At 44.1% G+C, this 18,890-nt stretch overlaps 1 protein-coding gene across 2 annotated transcripts in view; it reads right to left on the bottom strand.

Annotated features, from left to right (window-relative positions):
* Positions 1-18,890, bottom strand: part of PLCB2 (phospholipase C beta 2) — a 354,260-nt gene that overhangs the window by 99,490 nt on the left and 235,880 nt on the right. For both annotated transcript variants that reach the window (XM_082275009.1, XM_082275010.1), the window contains exons 12-17: positions 16,201-16,283; positions 9,983-10,067; positions 4,884-5,034; positions 4,676-4,770; positions 1,634-1,730; positions 437-521 (exon numbers count right to left, since the gene is read on the bottom strand). In XM_082275009.1, coding sequence (XP_082131135.1) covers positions 437-521; positions 1,634-1,730; positions 4,676-4,770; positions 4,884-5,034; positions 9,983-10,067; positions 16,201-16,283 — 596 coding nt within the window. The remainder of the gene's footprint in view (positions 1-436; positions 522-1,633; positions 1,731-4,675; positions 4,771-4,883; positions 5,035-9,982; positions 10,068-16,200; positions 16,284-18,890) is intronic.

The raw sequence follows: 18,890 nt of genomic DNA, 5'->3' as shown, positions 1-18,890 counted from the left end.
CACTGACCTTAAAACATGGCCCTCAGCCTAACCATAACATTTAACCTAACTCTTAACATTCAACACCCCCACCTCAACATCTAACTCTTAACCTATGCCTTAACACTGAATTCTTACCCTCTAACACTCACTAACACATTCTATACTTTTTAATCCTAACATTACCTCCTCACTCCTATCCCTAACAGAGATATGGTGTAACCCCTAAACTAAGCCTTAAACCTTAACCAAGCAATTTTTCAGCATACCAGCACTGAGCTTTGATTTCTGAGAACTACTGATCATCTAATAATATATGCAAGAAAAATATTTCCAAGATAATTAGCCGGAACTGAAATTTCAAATCCTGCATGCACAGACTTTCTGTCTACGAATTTATATTTATATCTTTGAATAAATGCATTATAATAAGACTGGAGCAGGCACAAAAGGATACTCAACAAATTGCACTGGGAACTTGGTCAGCAGATCATAAGCTTTGGTCTCCACAAATGACGAAATCACATAACTTTGATTCTTTTCTGCATAAATAAAAGAGAAACATTAATAGTTTAGTAAAAGTAACATTACCAAGAAGAAACCAGACAGCAAAGATGGATATTTTCTCGAACTGCTTCTTTCTCTAAAAATTCGCAGTGTTGGCTGGTTTAGAGTCTAAAGAAGGTAGTGATGTTCAGGGCTTTTTTTCTCAGAAAATAGGTGCAGGAACTCAGCCACGACCCTCCTCCCCCCCTCCTCACACACACACCTTCCAAATCTCATCAACAAGTGGGTGTGGTCAAATTTCACTAACAGTGGGAGGATCGAAAACGGGCACTATATACCAGGAGTGCATTAGGTACCAAGTGCAGAGTTCGGGTGGGGGCGGCGGGGGTTACAAACAGAGTGCAGAGTTCAGGGGTGTGCTATGTACATAGTGTAGGGTTCAGGGTGCGCTGCATTCAGAGGGCAGAGTGTAACCCTCTTTCACAGCTGCTTACCCCTGCATTTTACAACGGATGAGATAGAGGATGGAGTGATGGGTGAGCACTGGATAAATAGAGGAAGGTTGGTTAAAGGTGCTTTTTGAAAGTACTTTGCCCTCAATGGGCAAAGTGACAGTATCTCACTTAGATAAGTAAATCTAAAGGAGATTGTACCGGCTAATTGTAAAGTGAGTGGCCAGCTTTGCTCTCCTTTTATTAGTCATTTATTCCTTGGCTTCAGTCTAACAATATTCCTGTACTTAACAGATCATATAGTGTGAGAGAAATTTTAAATTCTGTAAAAAATTGTATTTCATTCTGTATGCCTGTATTGCACACTGCACATGGCACTAATAATGTTTTGAATACATATTCACATTATTTTACTCCAATAAGAAACTAACCTGCCTATGTAACGTCTCTTGTTACCTTAAAAGTACAATTGTAATATTAATGTGATACCTATGTAAGCATGGTTATGAAAAAATGTTAAATGCGTCAAATAAACAGAAGAGTTATTTGGAAAGATGCTGAGGGTATCTTTTTGTGTTTGTTCCCTACTGAAGTAGTTTTTATGAATTTAGAACTACTGATTAAAATAAGGATATGAGTTGCCTATTTATGCAATTTCCAAGATAAAGAGAGGTTTGCTACAGACAGTCTCTTACGTGCAGAAACTTCAAATGAGTCAAATTTCACTGGTTGGACATAGTTGACCAGGCTTGACATCTCCTCATAAGCTGTAGCTTCCTGCCCAGCAGTACCCTGTGTGAAGGAAAGGGAATAAGGTGAAGCATTATAGTTAAATAGATTACCTCCTCTATACAAACAAGACTAACTAATGTTTCTGTAAGGGTTATGGAGAAATGTATCGAGTGATATCTAATATTTATTACATGGCTTTAAGGGGTGTGATCGTCCAGCAAAAACTCAAAATTTAAAAAGACAACAATACAGTCATGTAATATAGATGTTCACATGTAAAGCAGTTTCTGTCTCCCAGCACAATTGCTGAAAATCTCAGAGAAACTTTCCTCCCTCCGAAGTTACTATGTGCTTTCTTTCTGCAGAAAGAGAGAAGAAGGAGGGAAAAGGCAAAATGTGCTTCAGAACTGTTTGATCAATGTCCTTGGGGGAAGACATGGACACTGATAGGGATGTGGAAGTTGATAAGTGAGCGATACATGAAGAAGAGGATATGTACACTGGTCAGTACACAATGACTGTGGCATCAGTATGGGTATTACATTACCCTAAGCCTGTTGGTTGATTGCTCCTGCCTGCTGCTGAAAGAATATTACAGCAATAGTGTGGGTGGATCATTCCTTGGGTTATGAATACTGTTTAGTGAACAGTTTGGGCCGAGAAAAAGATCAGTCCAAACACTGGCTGTTTGCTTGTTCGGCGAACACCCAAATTGGCAGGGTGTTCAACCATTTGTTTGGCCCACTGAATCCCCTTGAATTTACTAGCTTTCAACTTCATTGTTGTTTGGATGAGCGGGTCACAAAGACACTTTGGATTAATAATTGTTTGATATATATTTTTTACATCATTATTGTCATTCACAGATTGGTTTACACATATATGACTCACACAGATATATACCCACATATATTTTCTTTTTAATTATCAATCAAGTGGGCACTAATCAATTTTATCATAGTTTGCACTCAATTAATTTTATCCTGTGCACATCCGCTTAAAGTGTATATTACACTTATTTCCTAGAAATCTGGTTTACCTTATAAAAAGTGAGTACACCCCTAAGTAAAAATAATGTCCAAATTAGGCCCAATTAGCCATTTTCCCGGTCATGTGACTCATTAGTGTTACAAGGTCAGCGATAAATTTGGTGTTATCGCTCTCACTCTCTCATACTGGTCACTGGAAGTTCAACATGGCACCTCAAAGCAAATAGCTCTCTGAGGATCTGAAAAAAATTATTGTTGCTCTACATAAAGATGACCCAGGCTAGAAAAAGATTGTCAAGACCCTGAAACTGAGCTGCAGCACGGTGGCCAAGATCATACAGCAGTTTAACAGGACAGGTTCCACTCAGAACAGGTCTCGTCATAGTCGACCAAAGAAGTTGAGTGCACATGCTCAGTGTCATATCCAGAGGTTGTCTTTGGGAAATAGACGTATGAGTGCTGCCAGCTTTGCTGCAGAGGTTGAAGGGGTGGGGGGTCAGCCTGTCAGTGCTCAGACAATACGCTGCTCTCTGCATCAAATTGGTTTGCAGGGCTGTCATCCCAGAAGGAAGCCTCTTCTAAAGATGATGCACAAGAGAGAGACAAGCAGACTAAGGACATGGATTACTGGAAATATGTCCTGTGGTCTGATAAGACCAAGATAAACGTATTTGGTTCAGATGGTGTCAAGTGTGTGTGGCGGCAACAAGGTGAGGAGTACAAGGACAAGTGTGTCTTGCCTACAGTCAAGCATGGTGGTGGGAGTGTGATGGTCTGGGGCTGCATAAGTGCTACAGTTCATTGAGGGAGCCATGAATGCCAACATGTACTGTGATATACTGAAGCAGAGCATGTATTCCAACATGATAATGACCCCAAACACACCTCCAAGATGACCACTGCCTTGCTAAAGAAGCTGAGGGTAAAGGTGATTAACTGGTCAAGCATGTCTTCAGACCTAAACCCTATTGAGCATCTGTGGGGCATCCTCAAACAGAAGGTGGAGGAGCGCAAGGTCTCTAACATTTATCAGCTCTGTGATGTCGTCATGGAGGAGTGGAAAAGGACTGTAGTGGCAACCTATGAAGCTCTGGTGAACTCCATGCTCAAGAGGGAGTGCTGGAAAATAATGGTGGCCAAACAAAATACTTGACACTTTGGGCCCAATATGTATTCACTTTTGTTGCCAGTGGTTTAGACATTAACGGCTATGTGCTGAGTTATTTTGAAGGGACAGCAAATTTACACTGTTGTACAAGCTGTACATTCACTACTTTACATTGTAGCAAAGTGTAATTTCGTCAGTGTTGTCACATGAAAAGACATAATAAAATATTTACAAAAATGTGAGGGGTGTACTCACTTTTGTGAGATACTGTATGTATGTATATATATATATATATATATATATATATATATATATATATATACTGTATATATATGATAAAAGATACTGTATGTAGAATGTATAATTTAAAATGCCATATTAAAATGATTGCATATATTCTGCAGTGGATGTTTTTCTTTAATGTAAAACTCCAAGTTTACATACCAAAAATGATATAAAACAATTGCTTTTGCAAATTTAACCCATGTCATATTTGCAATGGGTCCGCATATATTTTTCCCTAATAGTGCATATAGACGGTGAAGAACTTTACTCTCCTACACACAGTTTTCAGTGTAGCTGGGCTGATTTCACTTTTGCACTCTTTATTTCATGGAGGTACCTCTAAAAGTATCTGCCAGGTTTAACTTGACTAACTCCAATAGTTGTACCAGTTTAATTCTACTGACAAAAGATACTGGAACTGAGGTTTGTGATTACCTATTCTATAAGTGGTTTCCTACAATGATAATAATGGAATGATAGTAACTATAATCCCAAGTCAAGATTCTGCATACAAATGGTGATTCATGCAAATCCAGACAACACAATGTTACCCTCTCCAAATCCCTGCAATGCAATTTTCAAGATGCCAGAAAAGATTGTATGATGATATATTGAGAGCTCACTTCATCAGACTGGATCTGTTTCTCTTCTTCATCTATATTCTCTACCACCTCTTCCCCTTCCTTCTCTCCACCTGCTTCTTCCACTGTTTCGTTTTCTACAAGGAAATGTAAAAAGCAACTGATGAGTTACCTTGACTATAATTTTAAAAGAAGAGCATAATAAAACTGTACAACCAATGGACAACCACTGATAAGTGTCACAACTGACCTAAATTTTCGCTGGATTGTGTATTTGTCTGATCTGAGTCACCACTCTGTGCTTTTTTCTCTGCTGAAGTAAAAGCCTGGTTCTTTTTATTTTTAATTAAGATTTTTCCCATCAGGTCATTAGGGCTCGGCACTGGGCATCCTGGTTTTAGCTGTTGAAAAAAAAAAAAAAAAAATCATAAAGTAATAAACAAGCTATTGCAAGATTTTATTTTAAAGCATTTTACTGATTCTATTTAGAAGAGGATCTCTGCTTGAGACTCTTTAACTTTTTTTTTTTTTTGAGTGGAGCTCTTCAGCTAAATTATGCCTAAACAGAAAATGAATAAAGCCAAAACATCTAGGAAATAGATACATGTTCCCGTAGGTGTGGCAGAAAATGTGCATTTATATTTTGTTTTCTTTTTCTGCAAATAAGCCTGCAAAGCAATGCAATTGTGATCAGTAGATCAAGGGTACAATGCCAGACTCCTGCAGACTCTTCCACCAACTCTATGTCTGTACCAAGGCAGGGCCAGACTGGCCATAGGGCAGACCGGGCATATGCCCGGTGGGCCGCACTGTGCATGTCACTTCCGTGACTGTCCCGACTCCCTCCGAGTCTCGACCGAGGCAGCTGCTCGCTTGCCGCTGGCCTCTCCGCGGCCGATTCCGTGGAGAGGGCCGCGGCCGCATATTCTTCTGGCCGGCCGGGTATGTATGTCCCAGACTCCCAGTCCCCACTCCCCAATGAGCAGCCAGGCTGATGCTGAGCCCAGCGCCGCTCACTGCGGCCGGCTCCGCACCGCAGCCATCCAGCCTTCTCTAGGCAGCTCAGGAGGGGTGGACCGTGCAATTGGATACGAGGGGTCAGGTGACTCATGACTGAAGGGGGTGGAGCTAGAGGGGACCCCTTCTGAGTTCTGCTTGATGTCGGGAAGCTGGAAGGAACAGTGATTCTGCAGCACCGGCGCCGCACCACCCAAGGCCTGCCCTGCAAGGTAAGTGAAGTGACCCCCCAGTACTGTCATTGACCCCCCCCAGCACTGTCACTGATCCCCCCAGTACTGTCATTGATCCCCCCAGCACTGATCCAATTCCTCCCCAGACCTATCACTAATCCAATCCCCCCCAGCCCTGTCACTGATCCGTTCCCCAGCCCTGTCACTGATCCGATCCCCAGCCCTGCCACTGATCCGATCCCCCTACCCCAGCCCTGTCACTGATCCGATCTTCTCCCAGCCCTGTCACTGATCCGATCCCCAGCCCTGCCACTGATCCGATCCCCCTACCTCAGCCCTGACACTGATCCGATCCCCAGCCCTGTCACTGATCCGATCCCCAGCCCTGTCACTGATCCGATCCCCAGCCCTGTCACTGATCTGATCCCCCTACCCCAGCCCTGTCACTCATCCGAACCCCCCCCCCCAGCCCTGTCACTGATCCAATCCCTCCCTCCCAGACCTGTCACTGATCCGTTCCCCTCCCAGCCCTGTCACTGATCCGATCCCTCCCTCCCAGACCTGTGACTGATCCGATTCCTCCCCTCCCTCCCTTCACACTGACACTACTCCCCTTTCCTCTCTCCCTCCATGCTGCCTCCCTCCACGCTGCCACTCCTCCCCTCCGTCCACACTGACACTACTCCCTTTACCTCCCTCCACACTGCCTCCCCTCCCCTCCCTCCACGCTGCCAATCCTCCCATCCCCTCGCTCCACGCTGCCACTCCTCCCATCCCCTCGCTCCATGCTGCCACTTCTCCTATATCCCCCCCTCTACATTGCCACTTTTCCCATCCCCTCCCATCATGCTGCCACTCTTCCCATCCCCTCCCTCCATGCTGCCACTCTTCTCATCCCCTCCCTCCATGCTGCCACTCTTCCCATCCCCTCTCTCCATGCTGCCACTCTTCCCATCCCCTCCTTCCATGCTGCCACTCTTCTCATCCCCTCCCTCCATGCTGCCACTCTTCCCATCCCCTCTCTCCATGCTGCCACTCTTCCCATCCCCTCCCTCCATGCTGCCACTCTTCCCATCCCCTCTCTCCATGCTGCCACTCCTCCCATCTCCTCGCTCCACGCTGCCACTCCTCCCTTCCCCTCCCTCCATGCTGCCACTCCTCCCATCCCCTCGCTCCACGCTGCCACTCCTCCCATCCCCTCGCTCCACGCTGCCACTCCTCCCATCCCCTCCCTCCACGCTGCCACTCCTCCCATCCCCTCCCTCCACGCTGCCACTCCTCCCATCCCCTCCCTCCACGCTGCCACTCCTCCCATCCCCTCGCTCCACGCTGCCACTCCTCCCATCCCCTCCCTCCATGCTGCCACTCCTCCCATCCCCTCCCTCCACGCTGCCACTCCTCCTATCCCCTCCCTCCATGCTGCCACTCCTCCCATCCCCTCCCTCCACGCTGCCACTCATCCCACTCCCCAAGCACGGCCACTGATCCCATTCAAATTTCCCCAAGCACTGCCACTCATCTGTTCCCCCCACACAGCCACTGATTCCACCTTCCACATATTGTCACTCATCCTATCCTCCCCTGCACTGCCACTGATCCCACCATCCCTCCACACTGCCACTGATCCCATCCAATCCCCCCCAGCACTGCCATTAATTCCACCCCCCCCAACACTGTCACTAATTCCATCCCCCCAGTACTGCCACTGATCTAATCCCCCTTTAGCACTGCCACTCATCCAAACAACCCACCAGCACTACCAGTCATCTCACCCTCCTCTCGTACTGTCACTCATCCTATCCCCCCACACTGCCATTTATCCATCCTCCCTCCACACTGGTCACATCCAATCCCCCCGACATTCATTACACCCCCCCCCAGTACTGCCACTGACTCCATCCCCCCAGCACTGCCACTGATTACATCCCCCCCCAGCACTGCCACTCAATTCACACACCCCCTCCCCAACACTGCTTCTCAATTCACACCCCCTCCCCAGCACTGCCACTTAATTCATACCCCCTCCCCCTCCCTCAGAACTGCCACTCATTCCTTCCCCCCAACACTGCCACTCAATTCACCCCCCCCCCCCGGTACTGCCACTGATTACACCTCCCCCCTCCCCAGCCACCAATGGGTTAGTGCTAAAAATGCGCAGTAACCTCTAGCAATCAGAGAGCAGTGACTGTAGCAGGCTAAATAGACCTAAAAGACATTGAGAAACTGGTAGCTGTCATTATTTGTAATTTGGTTTAAATAAAAAAAAAAAAAGGCTGCTCAGTCTAAAATGCCCGGGCCTATTTTTTGTCCCAGTCTGGGCCTGTACCAAGGTATGGACTTTCAGTTAGAGAACCTGAGGAGGCAGAGCTTTAAGAAGTGTCAATGGACTAACAGTGTGGTAATTACAGCACTTGTGTTCCATTGATAACTACCAGTCTGTCTGCCATAGTGGAAGATAGGACTTGTACTAGTGATGTGTCATGCTCAAAAGATGCGGCTCTGAGAGCCAATGCTTTGTAGTGAATCAGAAGAGCCAACTCGCATCGAGTGAGAGCCGGCTCCCAGTTTTTGTTTTGATTGGTCAGCAGCAATCGCATCGTGGCCAATCAGATTTGAGGATATGGGATCATACCATTGTGTAAAAACAGAGAGGGGGGTGAGTAACGAGTCGTAACAACGTTAATAACGACACTGTCTGTCAGATAGCGGTGAGGAGAGAAACTATGAGTGACACCCGAAAGAGAAGCAGCATCTGGCTCCAGTTTAAAGACAATGGAAACAGAGAGAGAGAATATTCTCAAAACAGGGCAGATAATCACAGATAGAAGAAATAGGATCAGTCCATCAAAGCTGAGGCATCTGATTTTTTTGAATGCCAATCTTCACTGAGGACATTAATACTGTTTGCTTGAGTTTGGTTCTAGTTCTGTTCTGTGGATTTATTTGCGGGTTTGTTGTTAATTTGTGCAATAAAATGTTTGATTAAAATATTAAACAAAAGAATGGTTTTGTAACAAAATAAATGCACAAAATCAGGCAATTATAAGGATTCTCATAAAAACACTGCACATGAAAGGGTTTTCAACACACAAACCATTAATTTGTGCAAAGCTATGGTAAAATATAGGCCTACAAAAAATCCTAAATGAAGAGCCATTCAGGAGTCAAGAGAGCCGGCTCTCTGAAAAGAGCCGAACTTCCCATCACTAAAGCCCCGTACACACGTAGCGATTGTCGGCCGTAAATATTTGGCCGCCGAACGATCGGCCGATTGTCGGCTTGTTAGTATGATGATTCCGACAACTGACAGCAAATTTTCGGCCGAACAGAATCTGGCGTGCAGACTTTAAAATTTTTGTTGGCCGATTGTTGGCCAGTCAGTACAGAATTCGGCCGACAAACAGCAGATTAGCAAGACTGGGCATGCTCAGAAAAGAAAAAAACACAGGGAAAGTTAACCATCACATGACATCACTTCTGCAGTCGGCTGTTGTTGGCCGACAAAATTCGTGTGCAGTCTTTAGCACTTTTCAGCCGTCAGGACAGCACCGAACAAAAGACGGCCGATCGTTCGGCCGACATTCGGTACGTGTGTACGGGACTTAACTTGTACTATAGTTCATTCATTCACAGATCTCTTTGCAGGCAGAGCCCTGCACAGCGGCACAAAATTGGAGAGCGGCAGTTACCACCAGGTAGAAGACTCTCTGCACGCACTCAGGGAGTGGCCAGTTTGAGGGAAGGGGGATCAATGTGCAACCATGTTCCATTTTACACCCTAAATATGAGTTTAAAGTTGCTCACAGATGGATAGAAAATTGGCCAGTTCAGTAAGGACTGGCCATATCTCAATCCATCTATTTATATTCACCAGCGAATGCAGCCAATCATCCGCAGTGCTGATCATTGTATTTTGACATCAGAGGAGTCTCTACTGTCAGAATGAAATAGCACAGTGGGGAGGATTCCTCCATCTACCTCACTTGTGTGGATGGGTAAATTCATTTATTTTTGGTCAGTACTCAGGCTGATCAAAAATAAAGATCCATCTATGGCCAGCAAGATGTAACATGGTCTTAAAGGTAGAGTCAACCTTTAAGCATGCTGTTGGATCAGCACTGCTGTGTAGATAGAGTAGTAGGTAGCATTATATACTTACAGGAAACTTCTCCAGTACGTCTGTCAGTAACATGTCACCAAATATTGTCCTGCAGTACTCAGCCATTTTTGCCTGTTGCTTTGGACTAAAATATAATTTAAAATATGTTACTATTTTATAACGTTAAATACAAAGTTTATAACAAAAAGGTCTAAAACTGTGGCATACAACAGAATATTTTATCACTACATGTATCTTAAACTACAATATGTAGAAATTCCCAAACTAAATGAGAGAAAATATATACCGCTTGCTGATGTGTGCAGGATACTATGGGTAATTAATATAAAATCTAATATTTTTAAAAAACCATAAAATGGGCTGAGCCCCTAAAACATAAACATATATATATATATATTGAATAATAAATAATGAATGTGCCAATGATCAAGTCGAAGACGTCACTACGCTCTGACGAAACGCGCTTCAGGTGGAACGCACGCCGTCAAACCCGGAAGCTAGCCTGGAATGCAAGCCGCTCTCCATGCTACAGACATCCATTAGAGGGATTGCACAGCGTTATTTTAATCTTTATCAGCTTTTTGTCAGCGATTTTACACAATAAACGTGATTTAATGGTACTGCACTATCTGGAGCCTTCCTTCTTTTCCCCATAAACATTTCTGGAGGAACCGCACGGAACCCGCATACCCCACTCGGGGTATCCCGGCTGAGAGGGAGAGGAGCCCAGCAGTTGCCACTATCCAGACCTGGAGGGTCACTAAAAGCTCTAATGGTCTCTTTGCCGTAAGGCAGTAGAGACCCACCTTATCTGGTGAGTTTACACCTATTTCCAATATTTGCATGATCGGACATCTTGTCCCATTGGAGGAATCAGCACCAAGCACCAGCACTTTTTCTTTCCCTATCTGGCTTTTTTGGAGTATTCACAAATGAGTCACCTATGAACTATTTTTTTATCACTTTGCACTTTTGTATCACAGTGAACCTTTGGACTTGATTATTGGCACATTCATATTTATTATTTATTATTCAATATATATATATGTTTATGTTTTAGGGGCTCAGCCCATTTTATGGTTTTTTAAAAATATTAGATTTTATATTAATTACCCATAGTATCCTGCACACATCAGCAAGCGCTATATACAGTGGGTACGGAAAGTAATCAGACCCCCTTAAATTTTTCACTCTTTGTTATATTGCAGCCATTTGCTAAAATCATTTAAGTTCATTCTTCTTCCTCATGAATGTACACATAGCACCCCATACTGACAGAAAAACACAGAATTGTTGACATTGTTGCAGATTTATTAAAAAAGAAAAACTGAAATATCACATGGTCCTAAGTATTCAGACCCTTTGCTGTGACACTCATATTTAACTCAGGTGCTTTCCATTTCTACTGATCGTCCTTGAGATGGTTCTACACCTTCATTTGAGTCCAGCTGTGTTTGATTATACTGATTGGACTTGATTAGGAAAGCCACACACCTGTCTATTTCAAGACCTTCCAGATCACAATGCATGTCAGAGCAAATGAGAATCATGAGGTCAAAGAAACTGCCTGAACAGCTCAGAGACAGAATTGTGGCAAGGCACAGATCTGGCCAAGGTTACAAAAAGATTTCTGCTGCACTTAAGGTTCCTAAGAGCACAGTGGCCTCCATAATCCTCAAATGGAAGACGTTTGGGATGACCATAACCCTTCCTAGAGCTGGCCGTCCGGCCAAACTGAGCTATCGGGGGAGAAGAGCCTTGGTGAGAGAGGTAAAGAAGAACCCAAAGATCACTGTGGCTGAGCTCCAGAGATGCAGTCAGGAGATGGGAGAAAGTTGTAGAAAGTCAACCATCACTGCAGCCCTCCACCAGTCGGGGCTTTATGGCAGAGTGGCCCGACGGAAGCCTCTCCTCAGTGTAAGACACATGAAAGCCCGCATGGAGTTTGCTAAAAAACACCTGAAGGACTCCAAGATGGTGAGAAATAAGATTCTCTGGTCTGATGAGACCAAAATAGAACTTTTTGGCCTTAATTCTAAGCGGTATGTGTGGAGAAAACCAGGCACTGCTCATCACCTGTCCAATACAGTCCCAACAGTGAAGCATGGTGGTGGCAGCATCATGCTGTGGGGGTGTTTTTCAGCTGCAGGGACAGGGCGACTGGTTGCAATCAAGGGAAAGATGAATGCGGCCAAGTACAGGGATATCCTGGACAAAAACCTTCTCCAGAGTGCTCTGGACCTCAGACTGGGCCGAAGGTTTACCTTCCAACAAGACAATGACCCTAAGCACACAGCTAAAATAACGAAGGAGTGGCTTCACAACAACTCCGTGACTGTTCTTGAATGGCCCAGCCAGAGCCCTGACTTAAACCCAATTGAGCATCTCTGGAGAGACCTAAAAATGGCTGTCCACCAACGTTTACCATCCAACCTGACAGAACTGGAGAGGATCTGCAAGGAGGAATGGCAGAGGATCCCCAAATCCAGGTGTGAAAGACTTGTTGCATATTTCCCAAAAAGACTCCTGGCTGTATTAGATCAAAAGGGGGCTTCTACTAAATACTGAGCAAAGGGTCTGAATACTTAGGACCATGTGATATTTCAGTTTTTCTTTTTTAATAAATCTGCAACAATGCCAACAATTCTGTGTTTTTCTGTCAGTATGGGGTGCTATGTGTACATTCATGAGGAAGAAGAATGAACTTAAATGATTTTAGAAAATGGCTGCAATATAACAAAGAGTGAAAAATTTAAGGGGGTCTGAATACTTTCCGTACCCACTGTATTTTCTCTCATTTAGTTTGGGAATTTCTACATATTCACTTTGCACTTTATAGCAGCTGCTCAGCCTACATATTCATTCCCTTAAACCTATCCACCTCAGTAACCACCTGGTTAGGCACTCCTAGGCGCGAGAAATATATTCCACTGAATATATATATTTGTTAAACTACAATAACTGCTAAAAAATTATCAGGATTTGGTAACTGAAGCCCATAATCATACATTTGGTTCGGAATGCCTAAAATGCAACTAGAATGTTTCTGGCTTTTTAAGCCTTTCCTCTGGAATGCGTAAACTTGTTTGGTCTCTTTTAAAATCACCCATGATTAGATTATACTTATGTAGCAGGTTTTCCATGCATTAGGCCTGATATGGGTCTGCCATTGTTACCGGTAACACTTCCAATACATTTAAATTGAATACCCCAGTGTGAGATCGGAGACAATGACCATTCCGGCATCTTTGCTTTGTTTTGTTTATTTTGTAATGGGGATGGGAGAAGGGAATGAGTGGGATACTCCTCTGGCTCAACTAGGTTTAACTGGGACTCCTTACAGAAAAATGCCTGTTAGCGCTGTCTTGACGCCAGCTGAATGCCGACCAACGCTTCCTGGTGCTTGAAGATACTGTTTTGCTGAACTGTGCTAGAACTTCGACTTTAACACACTGGTTAACTCAGAAGATCCAGGATTGTAATACACTTGACTCTTGACACTCTGTTTAGCTCAAAAGTCCAGTGAACCGCTCCCTCCAGCCCTTCACTGACTGAGGTAGCTCCTTGTAACTGCTTGTGCTGCTGCAACTCTCAACACTGTACACTGCACACTGTACACTTAACTCTTCAGGGCCCAACCACTGGCTCCCCCTTTACACTTTAGGGTCCTCTCACTAGGCACCCCCTCTAACACTTCAGAGTCCTCTCAATAGGCACCCCCTTTACCGCTAGCTAGCTCCTAGATCCCAGGGACCTTCACCGGAGTGGTCCCCTTTAAGCTGGGCAGACCCCTAGGGGTAATTCACAGTAATCATGAACTTGGAATGCTTTCCTGGAACTGAACTCCTCATTTCTCCGCTGGTCCTCGGCACACCGGATCCTCTCTGCAGCTCAGCTCAGCTCTCTCTCTGTACTCTCAGGCAAGCCACCCGATACACCCGATCCTTCTGACAGGAGGAGAGACAGCCATACTCTTCCTTCTGGGACTCTGCTTCCCGCCAAAGACGCAGTGTCATGCGTTCCCCTCAAACTTATACCCACTCCCAGAATCCTCTGCGGCAGAATCTGCCTTCTGGGGTAGATACAGGCCTGAATGTGCCTCTGATTGGGTTTCCTCCACTGCCCAATGATAATCCTCTCATAGAGCTAGTGGGGAGACTCCCCTCTCAGCAGCCACACCTGGAAGGCATGACAGCCCAGCTGAAAATCATGGCCCTGCTGTTAGGCAGCCAAGGCCCACTATACTTTACCTAGCACCTACCTTGTAGTTTGCATCATGTATATATTATGTATATTGTATATGTCATTTTAATTTATATACACGAACATGTGTTACCTAGCAGTGGCTTATGGTGACTGAAATGTATTTGTAACCCACATTTTTTATAGTTTTGGATTTCTGTGTGTTTGCTATTGCAGTCTGTGTCCTCGCTAGGGAGATTCACCCTCTCTAAATGTCCTAGTGGTCATTGTCACCAGAAGTAAAAACTATGGGAAATTCCAATATCTACAGCTGTCACTAAAATAGGAGTTGAGGGAAAATCTTCCACTGGGACATTTCATGTTCATCATACACCATAGGCAGGCTAGAGGCAGAGAAATGACAGATAAAAACAAAGTTGCATGCTATATATTCTGTATTGGTGTTGTTTATTTAAATTCATTTAATGTATTTCTGTTAATGCAGTCACATATATACTGTATGCGGCACGCTTGTGCAGAAATGAATGCGATTGTTACCCCAACACATCAAATTTCTGATATGTGCCTGCTGTGCCATGTACTTATATAAGAAAGTATCCTGTTTTCTTTGTATTGCTTTCTTTGTGTGAAATCCCTGCCAGTGCCTCTGCTTTCCTTAATAAAAACTGAACACTCTAAGCAAAGAATCTCTGTGCATATTTGCCCATACTAGTCTAGGGATTCAGTTGTATAAATCTTTGTGGCGACCATACCTGTAGCACCCTCCTAGGTAGGTGCTAGTGGGCAAGTATAGTTTTGAGCTCTATCTGCTTACCAGAAGAGCTGCAGGTAAATCTATATTGTTCTCTGCCTACCAGAGAGCAGGATCTGTTAGTGAGGTCTGCTCATTGTGCTCAGTATGCGATTCATTCAGTCTAGAGAGTGTTTCACGCTGGTCCAATAGGAGGGCATGTTGGACAGTGGGAGGAAACCTGACAAATGGGTGCATAGGCTTTTGATACAGTCCTGATGATTGGCAGGGGGCAGGCTGCTTTAGTGAATATTGGGATACTGTATAAAAGCCAGGGGCACCACCATGATTGTATCTCACTCCACTTGTGTATAACCCTTCACTGTATTTTCCTTGAAGGCAATTGGTTTTTGCCGTAGTTTGGTTCTACTGTTTTTTCTTGTTCAGATTTATATTGCTCATGTTGGCGTTGTTGTAAAATGAAAAACTTTAATAAACATATTGAAACAAAAAAAAAAGCCAGGGGCACATGTGCTCCGGGTCTTTCGTTGGAAAACAGAGTCCCGGAGGGTGGGGACGGCTGCCTCCTCCTCTGTAGCGGTGCCATGCGGTCTCAGGAGATCGTTCTGAGGGCCAGAGGAGTAGTTGATAGGAGCTGAACCCGGAGGTCCAGGGAAGATGACTGAGAGGGGAGACACTGGAAGTCCTGTTTCTGCAGTATCGTGAGTACAGGAACTGGTGTTAAGGGGCCTGAACTGAGGGGGGCCACCCCTGCTCATAGGATAGTCAGTAGACGGGTGTCAGCAGAAAGGGGATGCTAAGGAGAGTATCCTGAAGATAAGATATTGTTCATCTAGTCGTCTTGTAAGAGAGAGTAAAGAAAACAAGAGACTGAACTCCATTCATCTAAAGTGGCAGGATGAATTAACAGCCTGGCTGTTCTATATCCACCAGCAGCGTTGTGAAGATAGAAGTCCTCAGATGTTGTGAATAGTTAAATTGGAGTATCCCACTATTCCCTTCTCCTATCCCAGTTACCAATAAACAACAACAAAAAAAACAATACCCCTAGACAGGAGTAAGGAAAGATTCAGGAATTTTATCCACTTATAACCGTGTGCTGGTAACCAGGGGAGCCCGCAGAGTCAGTATCCAGCAGCCCCTACGGTTGCAGTGCTTCATACCTATGGCAATTTTGTGGAAATTTTGGAAGGTTTCTTATTTTTTTTTTTTAAAGCTATCACATGGAATTTATCAAGCCTTGGAATTTGCCTCCCGCTAAGTAAAGCAATGAAACCATCAATATAAATGCGACGATACTTACGAGTCCACGTGGTTCTCAAAAGACAGGACCACTGGATAAGAAGAAGTCTTGAAAGAAGATTCTGCTATAGCTTCAATGACATCCTAAGACAATAAGACAATGTTTAATTTGGTATTTGGTTCAATAACTGTTGTGGAAAATATAATTGTTACCCTCTCTATTCCATCTACTATTTGAGGGTGAACATGACTGTTGCCGGTGTAAGCCCTCTATAGTAGCTTTCAATTACCTTAGTTTTGCTCCCCCTCCTCTCTATTATTCTGGGAAAACCAAGTGGCATACAGTCGGGGGTACTTCTGGGTGTATGGGAGCACGTGGCTCACTCTCTTTTTTCAAAAGAGACAGCACTGGTGTTAGGTGATTTGCCATTCAGGTATCAAGTGCTCATCAGAGCACAAAGATAATATTTAGCTCTATGTAAGCTCCACGTCTATACAAGGAATTCTATGATTGGACAAGTGACTTTCTGTGGTCAGTGTACAGAGGGAAAGCTGCTTGCATAGAACCTGACTAGGACCTGAAAGATCATGGCTATTGCTATAGTAGTGTGGCCTATCACACTGATTTTCAGCTTCCCTGGTGGCCCATCAGATATGCATAGTAACATTGTACCAATCTGGACCATTTTAAAATTGCAAAACAAATAATTCCTGGAGTTCATCATTAGGCTGCTTAGTTTAACTTAAACGAAGGTTTGTGCAATCTATTGAAATAAGAATACAGTAGGCACCTCACAGGATCACTAGAAGTATAGTTCCCGAATTTGTGCTGTGTAACTTTCCCTCTCTACTTTCTGTCCAATTATACCATTCCAAATTACAAGGCAGATTTGTATCTGGTTGATGGCTCTGCAAATCTTCATGCTTATTTTTGTTCTGTCAAGCATTCTGGTATGAGAGACAACGGGAAGCCTGCATTGAATGGATTTGGGAATTCCTTTCCTAAATTACAGTACATACAGGGCTTCTCAGATCACAAGAAATACTTGTGTGGACTGGTGAACTACAATAACGGCTGGATGAAATGAATGTGCTAAGCAGGTATGCAACCAGAAATTTGAATTGGTGGCACTGGATCCCAGGAAGTTTTTCTTTAAAAATGGTTTATTAAACTCCAAAACCTGGGAAAATGGTTCAAATAAGCATAAGTCATGTACCAAGTGTGACGAAGAAAAGTGCCGTGGCCATTTTGGAACCTGGCACTGGGATGTTTATAGCTGTTTGTGGAATGTACATTGGCGAGCTGTCTACGATTGAATTGTAAGTGGATTTTTTTTTTAATAAACATCAAGGTATATGAATACCTTCACTGTGGTTTGCCTATTTGCCTATTTCCATTTATACCTATACCCATGCTGCGGTGTAATCTATGGATCTGAACAGTTTTTTTTTTTTTAAAGGTTTTTATTAAACAAACAAAACACAGTACACCAAAAGAAAAATGGCAGTGCAACATAAAAGAGAGGATACAGAACATACAAAGCATCCTCTCCAATCATCTAACAAAATAGAACCACAGTACAGAGAATACCCAGTAATCGTGGTAAAAGGGGGGGTAACACATTATTATAAGCAATATATAACGACACATGCGGATCAAAAGAAGGCACTTTAGACATCGCCTAGGAGGCTTCAGACACAGAGGAGGCAGTAAGATCAGAGTCTACCCAGAAGGACCAGATTTTATTGAATTTCTGCTGACATCCTCTGGCCTCATACGTCAGTTTATACAAAGGTAGAGCCTGATTAACAATAGAGATCCAAAATGGAACGTCAGGGGGTGTGGAAGATTTCCAACGGAGAGCAATAGCTTTCCTAGCATAGAAAAAGAGCAAACGCAGAAATAGTTTCGTGCGAGCCGGAGCATCCTCATCATCCACATATCCTAGGAGACAACGAAGGGGGCTACAGACATTGGACAATTGAGAGATATCAGTTATAAAGGCCGTCACCCCTGACCAAAAGGCACGGACAGGGGGACATTCCCAAAACATGTGAAAGAAGGATCCCACACCATCAGAGCACTTAGAGCAGAGAGGGGAGGATAATGTACCAATTTTATGAAGGAACAGGGGAGTGTAGTAAGCCCTATACAGGAATTTTAATTGTATGACTCTATCCCTGGAGGAAATTACAACCGGGATTTGTTCAGGAAGGACGTCATGCCATACCTCCTCCGTCAAGTCCGGGACGTTCTCACGCCACTGGGACTCAACCACCGCCAAGCGCTTAGACTTAGAATGCAAAAGCCTACGATAATATGTGGAGACCAGTTTCTCATGTGAAGAGTCAGAGAGGAGATATTCCAAGGGGGATGGCTCCAGCGAGACATCCCGGAGGCCAAACTGCGCAGCCGCCGCATGTCTCAGCTGGAGGTAGCGAAAATGAGCCGTAGATGGTACAGCTGGATCTGAACAGTTAAACTGCTACTTTATATCGGCTGGGGACCATCATCGGAGGTGTATTCTGTTTTAAATCCCATATTGACTGCTTCACTGTGGTCAAATACTTCTGGTAAGCCTCCCCTTTTCACTGCACCAGGGTGGCGTGACCTCCATTCTTTCTCTTGGGAAATTTAAATTCTTTCTACTAATGCTTTAAAGAGACTCCACTGTCCATCTCCAGAACTGTTCTTTTTTGAATTTGCAGATCTTCACATTTTCACTTTTGTTATTTTGGACTGCTATGAAC

Source organism: Pelophylax lessonae, assembly GCF_965119305.1.
Source record: "Pelophylax lessonae genome assembly, chromosome: 13".
In the NCBI taxonomy this organism is placed as follows: Eukaryota; Metazoa; Chordata; class Amphibia; order Anura; family Ranidae; genus Pelophylax; species Pelophylax lessonae.
The sequence above is the reverse complement of the archived record's forward strand: the minus strand, read 5'-3'. Positions and strand labels throughout refer to the sequence as shown.